The following is a 13,965-nucleotide window of genomic DNA, read 5'->3' as shown; positions in this document are numbered from 1 at the left end:
GACTTCTCTCCTGTATGAGTGGTAGCCCAACAGGCATGTGAGAATGTGTCGATGGACACAAAAATATACTTAAGCTTTCCAAAAGGAGCATAGTGTGTGACATCCATTTGCCACAAGGAATTGGGCTTTAGTCCCCTGGGGTTTACCCCTGGCTGTTGCAGAGGCGGTACCTGTGGAAGGTTGACAAGACTTATAGGTATGTACAATCTTCTTTAGGTCCTTGATGGGAACTTGAGGAAACCGCTTATGGAGTCCCCGCCAATTTACATGAGTGAGGTTACATAATCCCTGAGCTTCATTTAGGCCTGCTGACAGGACCTGGGTGGAAGCCATCTTGTCTGCCTCCGCATTGCCTTGGGATAAAAGCCCAGGCAATCCTTGGTGCTCCCTAAGATGCTGTAAGAAGATAGGGGCTTTTTTTCTCTTTAAGGAGCTTATGAGTCTGAATACTGTCAGAAAGCAATGGCCATGATTCCTTGAATTGAGCTGAGCCATCACAAGTGTGGACATATCTTTTTGGTTTCTCATCTGCCCCCAGGTATACTACCACTGCAGCTCCAAATCTGCCCCCGTCAGTGAAAACATTGTAGGCTTTTACTAAGGGCTCCCTCGGCCCTGGATTCAGTGAGCGCTGCTGCCAGCGGGTCTGTAACACTCGGGAGTGGGGGGGGGAGCGGATACCTGGCCGCCCGCAGGATGGACAGGACAAAGCCCCCCCTCAGCCACCTTCCCCAAACTGAGCCTTCCCAGCCATCCCAGAGCCAGTTGGGGTGCACTGCCAATGGTGGTTTTGTTTGTTTGTTTGTTTGTTTGTTTGTTTGTTTGTTTGTTTTTAAATGTGCCCAGCAGCAGCTGGTCATGCAAGCCCCTGACTCATGCACGCATTAGACTCTTTGGTCCGTGTTTTAAGATGGGTCAGGTGGGCAACTTTCGCTGCTGATCCTGTGCGCTCCATTCCGCCCCCTTTCTGAAAAAGGAACCCATGGGTCCTGAGCATGGGTCCCAGGAAGCCCTGAAGCTGGCCAGGGCAAGCCGGAGGTGCCGCTTGTTACTTTGGCCGCCTTTGGTTTTACTTTTGTTGTATTTCTGCATTTTTCTCTCAAACTCTTCCCATGATTCCCATGCTGGGGTGGGGGGTTGTTTTGAAGGCTAGTCAGGAGGTGGTGCCGAGGGCTTAGGGCTCTCAGGTGGAAGGCATGCCTTTAAGGCTGAGATACTAAGGTAGAACTCCAGCAGTGGATCAATCCCCAATTGAACCTCCCTTTGTCAAGCTAGGCATTCCACATGTTCCCATGCATCCCCAGTTAAAACATTAGCCCCAAGTAGCCAGGGGGCCAAATGAATGGCTTCTGCCCAACCCTTTTGAGCTGCCACATGTGACAGATCCAATCCCCTACTTTTAAGCATGTCTCAGCACCTTAAGTGCCAGTCCTCAGGCTTATTAGTCGCGTTACCCATCTTTTAGGTCTCGCTTACCCCAGACCCTTGATTGGCCCCAATTCTTTTCCTTTTACCTTTCTTCTAGACCCACTTTGGGCACCAGTTGCAGGGGGTTCGAGCCTGTGACCCCCACACGAGGATGACTGGGGATGAGTAAGTGCGCTGTTTGCCAGCCCTTGCTGCCCCCAGCACCAGGAACAATCAGACACAATAGGGAGTCTAGTCAAGCAGGGACTCATTTATTGCAGGCATTACAGAGCTTATAAAGGCATCTGGAAATCCCCCTCCCTCCTGAAGGTGTATCGTAAGGATGATCACGCGATGATCATGCGTTCCTCAGCAGTGCGGAAGTATCCTTTAGACTTTTAAAACAAGCCAGGCCACGCCCCAGTAACTTCCTCATGAACCTCTGCAAGGCGGGGCCCCACAGAACTGCAGTCTCTCCCTCCACTTCAGTAGGACCACCCACTTTCTCTGCTAAACAAACTCCCATATTCATGATGACCATCACCTTGTCCTTACCCTCCACAAGGATCAGACACCAGAGCTTCTGCTCTCTTTTTTAAAAAATATTTTATTTATTATTTTTATTTTATGTGTATGAGTGTTTTGCCTGCATATATGTAAGTGCACCCATGTCACGCAATGCCTGTGGAAACCAGATCAGGGTGTTGGGCCCCCTGGAACTGGAGTTGCAGTTCACTAACTGCCATGTGGGTGCTGGGAATCGAACCTAGGTTCTCTGCAGGAGCAGTCAGTGCTCTTAACCACTGAGCAATCTCTCCCACCCCTGCTCTGCTCTCTTACCTTGCTTTCTCTCTGAGAAACTGTGTATCCAGCTTCTGAAGGCACTACTCTCCCCAACTCCCATAGCAGTAACCTTGGCCTTGAGATCTTCCTCCATCACCTCAGAATGTATATGTATGAAAGAGAGTCTCTATATTTCCTCTGTAAAACTGATTTCCTTGTATGTGCCAATGATACCACTCTGGCTCCAGGTCCTCAGCTGAAACATGTCCTAACCTCCTGCCAATCCCAGCAGCATACTTGACTTCCCCTTCCAGGGTCTTCTGACTCTGTTGCAGTACTGGTCACTCTGAATCAATGTCTCTCTCCCTTCTAGATGGTTCATTCCATAACTATCCATTAAGCACTGATTTTATGTCAGATCCTACCAACCAAAAGAGGAAAAATGAAATTCTTCCCCTCAAGGGTTCAAAAACCAGGAGAGAAGACACTTACAGCAGGGCCTGATACTATGATAGAAAGTAAAGGCCTTGAAGAGTTGCTAAAAGCTCTTGCAATGTGTTGGTAATGAAACCCTTTGGATGGTTGCAAAGAATTTTGCATGGTTGATAGGAACTTTGGACCCTGAAAGGTCCCAAGATAAAAAATGGGGGAAGTGAAACAGAACCTTCCCACCCTCTGTGGTTACCCAGGGTTGAATTCTTTATTTTCCAAAACTGCCACATTCCTGTAAACTTTGTGACCACGTTACCTGTAAACCACTTACTTAAGTATCATATATGTGCTATTTGCCTTTTGCTTGCATTCCTCACATATGAGTATAAATGTCCCCAAAATCTTGAGCTAGGGGCTGGCATCATTAGGGAATGATCTGGGTGTCAGTCCGCTGGCATAAATTAAAACTCTCTTTCACTTGACTTGGTGGCTGGTGTCTTGACTCTCCTGATTATAATCTTTTTTTCTGTACTCTTTTCTATGGGAAAAGTCAGTCACAATATATGTTTTATCTCATTTTCCTCTTTGTTTGCTTAAATAAATCAAGGCTGTCTTCTTGGGTTACCAAGAAGTCTAGTACAATATCATTTTGAATAGCCTTGTCCCTAGATTGGACATCATGGCTGGTTGGATCATTTCCTGGTCTTGGCCATTTTGTTGTTTCTAGGTGTTCAGGGATGTAAACACGTCAACCTTGAAGGCCTTGATATAGTTCTTGCAAGGAACAGTGGACTGATGTGGGGCCGTCAAAGAATCCTGAGGAGACAAAGAAGCAGAGGCCAGATGGGACAAGAGGAACCAGGCACACAAACCACAGACAGATTGCCTGGAAGGGTCTGTGGCCTTAGGAACCTGGGGACGACCGATGGAAAAGTGAGAGGCTTACTTTCAGAGTCAGAAAGGCAAGACAGGAAAATCATAAAAGAAGCTGTTGTGGAAAAATCAGAGACCAACAGCCGAAGTCAGATGAGGAGAGGAAGTTTAATTTGACACTAGCAGGACTGACACCACAAATAAAGGAGTCAGACCCCTTGTTCAAGTTTGGAGGGGCTTTTATACTCATGTGGGGAAATGCAAACAAAAGGCAAAACAGCACATAGGTGACAAGTAAAAGGTACATGTAATATTTAAGCAAGATAACATGTGGCCACAAAGGTTATAGGAATGGGAAAACCTTGGGAAACAAAGAGTTCCATCCTGGGCAACCACAGGGGACAGGATGGGAGACTCCTGCTCTCCTTCCCCATACCTGTCTCTTAAGAGTTTTCCCCGTTGCAAAGTTCTTAATTACCATCACATTGCAAAAGCTTTCCACCACCACAATAAAGCTACTATACATAAGCAAAAGAGCTCACTGGTGAAAACTAGCCAAAGCCAAAGGAAGGGAAAGGATTAGCCCAGGATAGTAAAGCAATGAAGACAGCAGGGCGAGCAGCTTCTGTGTATGTGATTCATAATTAAGCCTCATGATTTTTGAATAATAAATTTTCAAGTTTTACTTTCAGTCAGTGTAAATATTAAATGTGTCAAAAATGTCATCCTTTGGGGACTGAGATTTAACTCAGCACTTACGAGCTCTTGCTGTTCTTGCAGGTGACCATATTCAGTTCCTAGTACACACATCAGGCAGCTCATAGCCCTAGAACTCCAGTTCCAGGCCATCAGATGCCTTCTTCTGGCTCTGTGGGCTTCTCCACTCACATGGCACTCTATAGACATGCAGACACACAGACATACACATAAAATATAATTTAATGATTTTTTTAACTCTACCCTTCATAAATTTAATATTTTGTTTCTTTGACATTTATTTAGTTTTTTAAATTTGAATAAAGCATCTTACACTCTTTGTTTCAGTCAGCATTGGCCACTTTTAATCTGTGTTTGGGGGAGGTTTTTTATTTACTTGTCTTTGTTTTTGTTTTGTAACATTTGCAGTGCTGGAGATCAAACTTTGCACAGGCTATGTAAGCAGGACCACAGAGGTATTACCCACAGCTCCTTGGGTTTTTGTAGTTTAGGCTGGACTAGAATCACCATTCTCCTACCTCTACCTGGCTGGGTGCTGTCATTAAAGATGTACACTACCACCTGAGCTTCCTCTCTCTCTCTCTCTCTCTCTCTCTCTCTGAACTTTATCTGTGGTCATCTGTCCTCGGAAGGGGAAAGGCACCATGTGAACCAATATGGATGCAGTTTATGTAGTCATGCTCAACATACCATCACAGTCATCCTCACCCACCTCTCCTGAGCTTTCATCCCACCTCCCATCTCCTGCTTTCCTTTATGACACTGGGACTCTATAATCTGTAGCGAAGGAGGGCGGATATGTTCACATCAAAGGAAAGGGGACTGTTTGAATTAAGAAGCTCCTTCTCTGTGTTGGGCCCTGTAGATTAAAAAGAAAAGATGCTGGCCAGGCATGGCACACACACCTTTAATCCCAGCACTTAAGAGGCAGAGACAGGCAAATATCTGTGAGTTTGAGACCAGCCTGGTCTCCATAGCAAGTTTCAGGCCAGCTGGAAATACAAGGAGATGCTGTCTCAAAAAAAAACAAAGGAAGGAAGGAAGGAAGGAAGGAAGGAAGGAAGGAAGGAAGGAAGGAAGGAAGGAAGGAAGGAAGGAAGTCAACTATCTATTCATGTCCATGAGGAACATCCAGACTGAGACAGAAACAGACACATATATATAAGCACACAGCATGCTGCTCTAAAGCCTGTAGATGAGGCATCACACAGACGAGGAGCCCAAGTGTTGGGACAAGAAGCAGGTGGAAAGGATGGCCAATTCTGGGGTTGGCACACTGAGGCCTGGTCTTTAGGAGGACAGAGCCCTACCCTACAGTGTAAGTCTACGAACTCTAGACCATGCACACACTGGTCACATCTATCCTGTCCTTCTCTCCCTCAGGTCCAAGTGGATGCCACTTACAAATGCCAGTTGGCAGGTTCTTTTCTCCACTATTAAGGTCACTGGAAGCCTGAAGGAGCTGGACCTAAGTGGAAATCCTCTGAGCTATTTTGCAGTGAAGACTCTTTGTAGGGCCCTGAAACACCCTGGTTGCTGCCTGAAGACTTTGTGGTGAGTCTGACCTGGGTTCTTCCCTGAAGCTGGGGTGGATGGGAAAGCAAAGGCGGAACCTGGGTCTAAGACAAGGCTTGGTCTTCGTACTCATCAGGTATTCACTGGACTCTCTCTGACCATGCCTGTGACAGGTTGCTGTAAGAGTGAGACCACGGAGGACAAGTCACAGCCTTTGGGTTGCAACAGCAAGAGAAGGAAGGAAGGAAGTCAACTATCTATTCATGTCCATGAGGAACATCCAGACTGAGACAGAAACAGACACATATATATAAGCACACAGCATGCTGCTCTAAAGCCTGTAGATGAGGCATCACACAGACGAGGAGCCCAAGTGTTGGGACAAGAAGCAGGTGGAAAGGATGGCCAATTCTGGGGTTGGCACACTGAGGCCTGGTCTTTAGGAGGACAGAGCCCTACCCTACAGTGTAAGTCTACGAACTCTAGACCATGCACACACTGGTCACATCTATCCTGTCCTTCTCTCCCTCAGGTCCAAGTGGACGCCACTTACAAATGCCAGTTGGCAGGTTCTTTTCTCCACTATTAAGGTCACTGGAAGCCTGAAGGAGCTGGACCTAAGTGGAAATCCTCTGAGCTATTTTGCAGTGAAGACTCTTTGTAGGGCCCTGAAACACCCTGGTTGCTGCCTGAAGACTTTGTGGTGAGTCTGACCTGGGTTCTTCCCTGAAGCTGGGGTGGATGGGAAAGCAAAGGCGGAACCTGGGTCTAAGACAAGGCTTGGTCTTCGTACTCATCAGGTATTCACTGGACTCTCTCTGACCATGCCTGTGACAGGTTGCGAGGATTACTATGATAAACAAGAGGATTTTTTTCTCAGGGAGTGTGAGAGACTGGCATTGATCAAGGAACTCCCCTAACAAATGCGTAGCAATAGGCTCATGAGGGCTCCAGTGGAGAAAACTTCCTGAGGAAGTGGCTTGTAGGAGACATAAGCGTACAGTAGTGAAGTGAAGTGGGTTGGAAAAAAGCTCCAAGCCCAAAGAATGGCATCACCTCCGTTTCCTCCTGCTCTTTACCCTGGTAACCACCTCCTACTCTGTTTTTATGGACTTCACTTTTATTAAGGTTTCACATACAAGTGAGATCATGCTATATTTTTCAGTGTCTGACTTATTTCACATTGGATGGCTCTTGAGTTACCTGAGTAAGGTGTCCTATAAATTACAGAGCTCAGGCCTCCCTCTAAGCATCAACAGAGCAGTGGACCCATTACCTTGATTCCATTGGCCCTGTAGCTCAGCTATGAGACTCATGGAATTATCCACCCAGATAAGAAAAGGCATGCCAGAGAGTTTAGCCCTACCAGCACAGTATGACAGATGTCAGAAAGGGGGACTTGACCACAGGCGCCAAGAGCAATGAGCCTTGAAAGAAATGACACTGCATCTCCCATGTAGGCTGGTTGACTGTGGCCTCACGTCCAGCCATGGCCGGATCCTGGGCTCAGTGCTCAGTGACAGGTCCAACCTGATAGAGCTAGACCTGCAGCTGAATGACCTGGGTGACCATGGCGTGGTGCTGCTTTGTGAAGGGCTCAGGCATCCCGCCTGCCGCCTTAGGCACCTGCGGTAAGTAATGCCCTGAGAGTCTCTTCTGGGCAGGGGGCAGGGGAGGGACATAGGTAGATTACTATGGGATGGTGCATGGAAAAAGAAAGAAGACAGATAAATGCAAAGTCAGCCTGGACCCTTACCAGCTATGCCACACCCTGTGCCTGGGTCTTGTCTACTCTTCAACTCTCTGATATAAAGGAGCAGCTGGGCATGATATGGCAATAAAGAGTCTGCTTGTGGTCTCACTGGCTGCTGAAACAGGCCCAAGGTGGCTGGCGCCTTTGGTCCCTACCTAACCTTTAGCCATGACCCAATCCAACACACTGAAGAGCCTCTCTGGAACTGGCCTCTGCCACACATGTGCTTTCAGGCCTCATCTCAAGTCTCAGCTTCCTCCTTCCTGTCTGGAAACACAAACAACCTTCGAATTCAGGGGCTCCATTTCCCTCCCCAGGGAGAACAGCCCGTAGAGCAGAAATGATGACTGCACAGCTTCTCACAGGCACAGGACCCTTTCTCCTGCCTCGTCTGTGCCTCAGCAGGCAGAATGGGAGTGACAAGTCCTGGTTTCATGAATAAAGGACTTGGAAGGCAAGAGAAGGCAGTCACTATCCCAAACCCAACAGAGACACTGGATGTGAGACAGAGACCGATATGCGGTTTGATGATGAGAACACATGTGTGAGGACATGATTTCTATCCTCAACCCTGAAAAGGGAAAAAAGGAGTAGAGCCAAGACTGTCTTCTTTCAGCAGAACTTCCATGAATCCCCAGGCACCAGGCCCAAGGTAGTCACTGAACAGCTACCCTTCAGGAACAAAGATATGTCCCTGGCCACGGGGAATGCGCATGGCTACATGAATTCCCTGGGCCAACAAAAGCCACCTCACTCATGGTCATGGCCCCTTCCTGGGACTGTTTGTATCCAATGGCTGACCTGTAGGGACAAAGGAGTACAGGGTAGGTATAAAGGGTCAGTCCTCATCCCAACTCTGGACAGTTCCAGAGATCATCCTCTTGGCTTCAGATGTCCCTGTGAGCTGAGGGAGAGCTAACTGAGACCACTTCATGGCTGCATCTCTCTCTGCTCAGGTTGCTGTTTCTCTCTCTCTCCCTCCCTCCCTCCCTCCCTTTCCCTCTTCCTCTTTCATTCCAATTTTGGCCCAAGAATACACTCTAATAAGCTTCTTCACTGGCTCCATCTGCAGATAGCACATCCAGGATCCTGGGCCCTGAGTTCTCAGGATCCAAGTCAACTACTGGGAGAAACCCGTTCCCCTCGTGTTTTTTACAGGCTGGATGAGGCCCCTTTGAGTGTTCAGGTGATAATGGAACTGAGAGCCCTGGAGGCAGAGAGACCTCAGTTGCTCATCTCCAGTACATGGTAAGTGGTAGACCCAGAAATTTCTCTAGCTAATCTAGGCCAGACTGAACCCAGGTGTCTGGTCCAAAGCTCAGAGATGGAGAAGGGGTCCTGGTGCAAGCAGGAGAGACAGACAGAGGCAGGAAGAAGCCAGAAAATCACAACAACCAGAATGAGATCAATACTGTGTGTGAGCGTGTGTGTGTGTGTGTGTGTGTGTGTGTGCGTGTGTTTGTGTGTTGTTACTTCATGACTCATATAACCTGTCTATATAAGTCTTCCCACTGGTCAAAGAAGATATGAAAAGGAGATGGGGTGCTGGAGAAATGGCTCAGTGGTTAAGAACACTGAATGTTCCTGCAGAACACCCAGTTCAAATCCCAGCACCCACGTGGCAGCTAACAACTGTCTGTAGCTCCAGTTCCAGGGGATCCAACGCCTTCCTCTGGCCTCCATGGGCATTGCACGACACAGGTGCACTTACATACATGAAGGCAATACACACATACACATAAAATAAAAATAATAAATAAAATATTTTAAGAAAGAAAGAGAGAAAGAAAGAAAGAAAGAAAGAAAGAAAGAAAGAAAGAAAGAAAGAAAGAAAGAAAGAAAGAAAGAAAGAAGGGTAAATGAATGGTGAGCCTTCAGGGCACAGCACAGTGTGGTAACAAGGAGCCACCAGAGCAGGAGCCATCAGTGAACAACGAAAGCAGTCACCACAGGGAGAGACAAAGGCAATGGGAGGTTGGAGGGTGGGGAGCACCACTTTACTGGCGTCCAGACCTCCAGCCACACACACAAGCACTACACCCTGGGTTTGTGCAGGATCCTCAGGGCAGGAACGTCATCTTCCACCCTCGGGGAATGTGTTACAGTCCTATGTTCTCCCATGAACTTCATGTGTCCTCAAGTTCCAACTGCTGTGCCTCACCCGATGGAAGGGAAAGCTAGAGGTTTAGGAAACTCATTCATTCATTCAACAAACATTTCCCACAGACCCACTGTGCATCTTGCACTCTTTGGGGATCTGAGGACACAGCAGTGAAAAAGACAGATGAAACCCAATCTCCATGAGCTCAGTCCACAGGGAGGCAGGCACATGTTCTCTCAGTAGTCTGCATAATTGTACCCGGGGACCATGTGGGTGAGTCTGTCAGACATCATCCAAAGGAGCAGAGCCGAAGCTGTCAATGATAGGAAGTGCGATGGGTCAAGGGGTCAATTCTAAGCAGACATAAAGGTTTTGAGGAAGGAGAGAGCTCAGCTCCTCTGAGGGACAGGAAATCATAGGTCAAGACCAGCATCATCTGCCTCACCATCACCTGGGAGTTTCATAGAAATGCAGCTTCCCAGGCCCCACTCCACACCTGCTGACTCAGAATCTCAGGTGGAGCAGCCTCCTTCAATGGGGCTCTGTTTTAACAGGCCTTTCAGGTGACATTTGAGCACACTGAGTTTGAGAGTCATGGGTCTAGAAGTCAGTGAGCAGGAACAAGTGGCTGGAAGGGGATAGGGCCATGGTAAGGCCTTTGGACTACACTAAGAGCTTTCTGCTTTCTCCCCAGAGGCAATGGAGAAGCATTCCTGGGCTTCAGCAGTGAAGAATATATGTTCCTATTTCTTTATTTTTCATGCGTATGTCTTGCCTGCATGTATGCATGTGTACTACATGCATGCCTGGTGCCCATGGAGGCCAGAAGAGGGGGTCAGATCCCTTAGAACTAGAGTTACTAGTGGTTGCACACCATGATATGAGTACTTGGAACTGAACCCAGGTCCTCTGCAAGAGCAGCAAGTACCCTTAATCTCTCAGCCATTTATCTAGCCCTCTGTGTTCATATTTTATGGCCAGCTAAGGTATAGAAAATGGGCTGGAGGAGGGTCAGAGCAGAAGCAAGGCAGCCTGTCAGAGGATGCTGCAGTAGTTCAGGCCACAGTGACTCCATCCTAGAGTAAGTATGGCAGCTATGGAGACGAAGAGAAGAAAGGAGAGTTATTTGGGAGGTATCATCAAGGTGATTAGTTGTCAGGGTAGATAATTTTTAGTTCATTTAGTGTTCCTATAACACAATACCTGAAATGAGGAACTTTATAAAGAATGGAGGTTATTTCTGAGAGTTCTGGATAATAGAAAGGGCAAGGTCATGGGCTAGATGCTAGGGAATGGGATAGAAAAGGGAAGGGCCAGAGATCACACATAAGGAGAACAAGAGCCTGAATTTGCTTTTATAACAAGCCCTGTCAGGCCACAGGAATCTGTTCCTATGATATTGACATTAACCCATCATGAAGGCAGAGGCCTCATGCCCTGATCACCACATACCCTCCCCCTCGCAGCACAGTTGCACTAGGGGTTAACTTTTCAAAGTGTGAACTTGGATAATCCGTTCCAAATCAGAGCACTAAAGGAGAGGCAGACATCCCAATTTTGGCATGGGTGCTGGGAGAATGAGGACCATTCCTAGAGACAGTTTCTAAAGAAGAAGCGTAGGCCTGAGTTCGAATTCGGATGAGTTGGATTTTAGGTGGGGATGACAGACACCTGACACCTGAGAGAAAGAACATCTCTGTATGTAGGAAGCCACGTGTGATGACCCCTACTCAAGGCCTGGTTGGAAGAGAATCAAGTGACATCACCACCTCACTCAAACAACTGAAACTACAGTCAGGTATGTGAAGGAACCAGAATCTGAGCATTGGGATGCTGCCAGGGAGAGGGGTTCTGTGAGTGGTCATCACTTCTGTCCGTGTGTCTATGATATAGGGAAGTGGATGCTTCTCACCAAGAAGGATTTGCCCTTGCAAGACCTTCCACACCTAGAATCTAGCAGGTATTCTTCTTCCTTCTCTCTCAGCCTTGGGGGCTGCTGCTGCCCTCTATCAAGTCCATAGCATACTCCAGCTCTGCACCAGGGTTCCATGTCCCGTTCTGTGCTGCTGAGGTCTAGGAATCACTTTCCCCTCCCTACCCATCCATCTTTTGAACTAGATTCTTCTCTCCACCTGCCTACTGGAGACAGACTGGGGCAAACATTTCTGGACCAGTAGGAAAGGAGAGAAAGGATGAAACTGTGTTGGGAGCAGGTTGGAGAGATATTGCTCAGATACAAACAGCAAAAACAAAAGAACAGAAAGAAAAGCAGGCAGGGAGCCCCAGGAGCAGGGACAGAGACTCCAGGCACACTCACTTCCTGCTGGGACCAAGGCAGGCCAGCCTGGGAAATATCTCAGCTATGATCCAGTAGTAGAGGGCCAGGGAGACCAGCCAGGACAATATACACTGACCACTGTCCTGCTTCTCACAGAGGAAGGATCCTCACAGGCAGCACAGTTGGAGGCCTTCTGCCCTTTACCTTCCTCTCCAGGAGACATGCACACAGAGCCTCTGTGGACTGAAGACACTTTCTGGGGCTCCACAGGGCCTGTGGCTACTGAAGTGGTTGGCAAAGAGAAGAACCTATATCGGTGAGTGAAGGGCTTAGCCTAGCCCAGGCTGGCCTTCCCTACTCCACTCCCCACAGCCCATCTCCACAGATAGCACCTCATCCAGTCTCCACTGTATTCCTGCCTCTTCCCAAGTCAGGAGGGACGGACAAGACTGAGATACTTAGTATGTGCTTTTTGTTATAAAAAAGGAAGTTTTATCATGAAATTTTTCAAACATTTATAAAATGATATACAAGTATTTCCTTATCCTGTCGCCCAGCTTCAACAACCACTTTGCCAAATTCACTTCAATGTTCTCGTTCTTCCTTTTCCATCACTATTATAGTATTTTAAGTTCAAGACATTGGGCGATTCAACCCTAAATATTTCAGTGTGCATCCTCCCAAAATTAAGATTGAGAGATAGTAGGTACTGGGTTCAAAGGGGTTCAAATGAGATGGTGAGGCAGATTGTTAGGGCTAAGTAGTTTGAGTTGATAATGTATGGGTAGACAGAAAGACAGACAACAGCATGGCAGGGACTGTGAGGACTTTGGACCCACAGGCAAATGGGAGTTGCTTCTTATACTTCTCAGAGGAGCCTGAGGTTGAGCTGTCTCTCATTCCTCAGGAGGTGTTAGAGGAAGAGATGGAAAAGATGTGTGACCACCAGCATTCTCAGGTACCCCTTTGATGTACCAGAGTCTACAAATTCACTTGATGAAATGAGAAATACAGGTACCTGGGAGTCTGTCAGGTAGAAATTCAGAGAGTGCTCTCAGTAGGGTACCTGCCACCATCCCCCCATCTGAGAGACTGGAGAGAGGAGAGGGCTGCTACCGGCAGTGAGACCTGAACAGTCCTGTCTGAATTATAACATTCCTATCCTTTTTGTTTATATAAAACGGAAATACAGAAATCATATTATGGGAAAGGGAGGAAAAGGAGGCACCACAAGGGATAACGGGCATTGACACTATCTAGTCCAAACTCTATCTAGTCTAGTCTAAACTAAACATGAATACCATAGGGTTAGGTTAGGGCTTCCTGTCCTAGAGCAAGTAGCCAGATGTCAGTCTCAAGGGCAAAGGCTGGCATCTGAATTTGCACATCAGGGAAATGTTACTGAGTCCAAGTAACATTCTGAATGAACTAGCTCAACACACAGATTAAAAGAGGGACCTGGCTGGCCAAGATGGCACACACCTTTAATCCCAGTACTCAGGAAACAGAGGCAGGCAGATCTCCATGAGATTGAGGCCAACCTGGTCTACATAATGAGTTCCAGACCAGTTGGGGCTATAGGGAGACCCTGTCTCAAAAATAAATAAATAAATAAAATAAAATAACAAAAAATGTTGATTGATTTATGGGACTGGAGAGATGGCTCAGCAGTTAGTTAAGAGCACTGGCTGCTCTTACAGAGGACTTGGGTTCAGTTCTCAGCATCCACATGGCAGCTAACAACAAGTTCCAGGGGATCCAATGCCTTCCTCAGGCATTGCATGCATGGGTGCACTTATATACATAACATGCAGGCTAAAACACTCATACACATAAAATAAAAGTAAATACTTTGCTGGACTATGGCGTCTAGTAGGGGCACTGTTCCCCTGTTAGACCACCATGCTGTGGAGATTTCACTGATAAGCTTCCCTGTCACGTGTAGAATGCATTAGCCAACAGCAGGTGCCTTGTCCCTTTGGCTTTTTCGTTCTGTAGACGCCCCTCTTCCTCAGGGCTCCCCGAGCCTTAGGTGTAGAGGTTGCATTGTAGATGTGTCACTTAGGGCTGGGCATCTCACAGTTATGTATTCTCTGCATTTGATAG

The 13,965-nt window shown here is 47.3% G+C and overlaps 1 protein-coding gene across 1 annotated transcript in view; it reads left to right on the top strand.

The window, feature by feature from the left end:
- Positions 1–13,965, top strand: part of LOC103752250 (NACHT, LRR and PYD domains-containing protein 1a-like) — a 53,891-nt gene that overhangs the window by 15,569 nt on the left and 24,357 nt on the right. The window contains exons 6-10 of the mRNA XM_017795023.2: positions 6,260–6,430; positions 7,188–7,358; positions 8,639–8,728; positions 11,288–11,379; positions 12,016–12,175. Of these exons, the coding sequence (XP_017650512.1) occupies positions 6,260–6,430; positions 7,188–7,358; positions 8,639–8,728; positions 11,288–11,379; positions 12,016–12,175 (684 nt within the window). The remainder of the gene's footprint in view (positions 1–6,259; positions 6,431–7,187; positions 7,359–8,638; positions 8,729–11,287; positions 11,380–12,015; positions 12,176–13,965) is intronic.

The sequence above is a fragment of the Nannospalax galili genome, unplaced genomic scaffold, assembly GCF_000622305.1.
Source record: "Nannospalax galili isolate Female #2095 unplaced genomic scaffold, S.galili_v1.0 scaffold146, whole genome shotgun sequence".
NCBI lineage: Eukaryota > Metazoa > Chordata > Mammalia > Rodentia > Spalacidae > Nannospalax > Nannospalax galili.
This window is presented reverse-complemented; position numbering and strand designations above follow the sequence as displayed.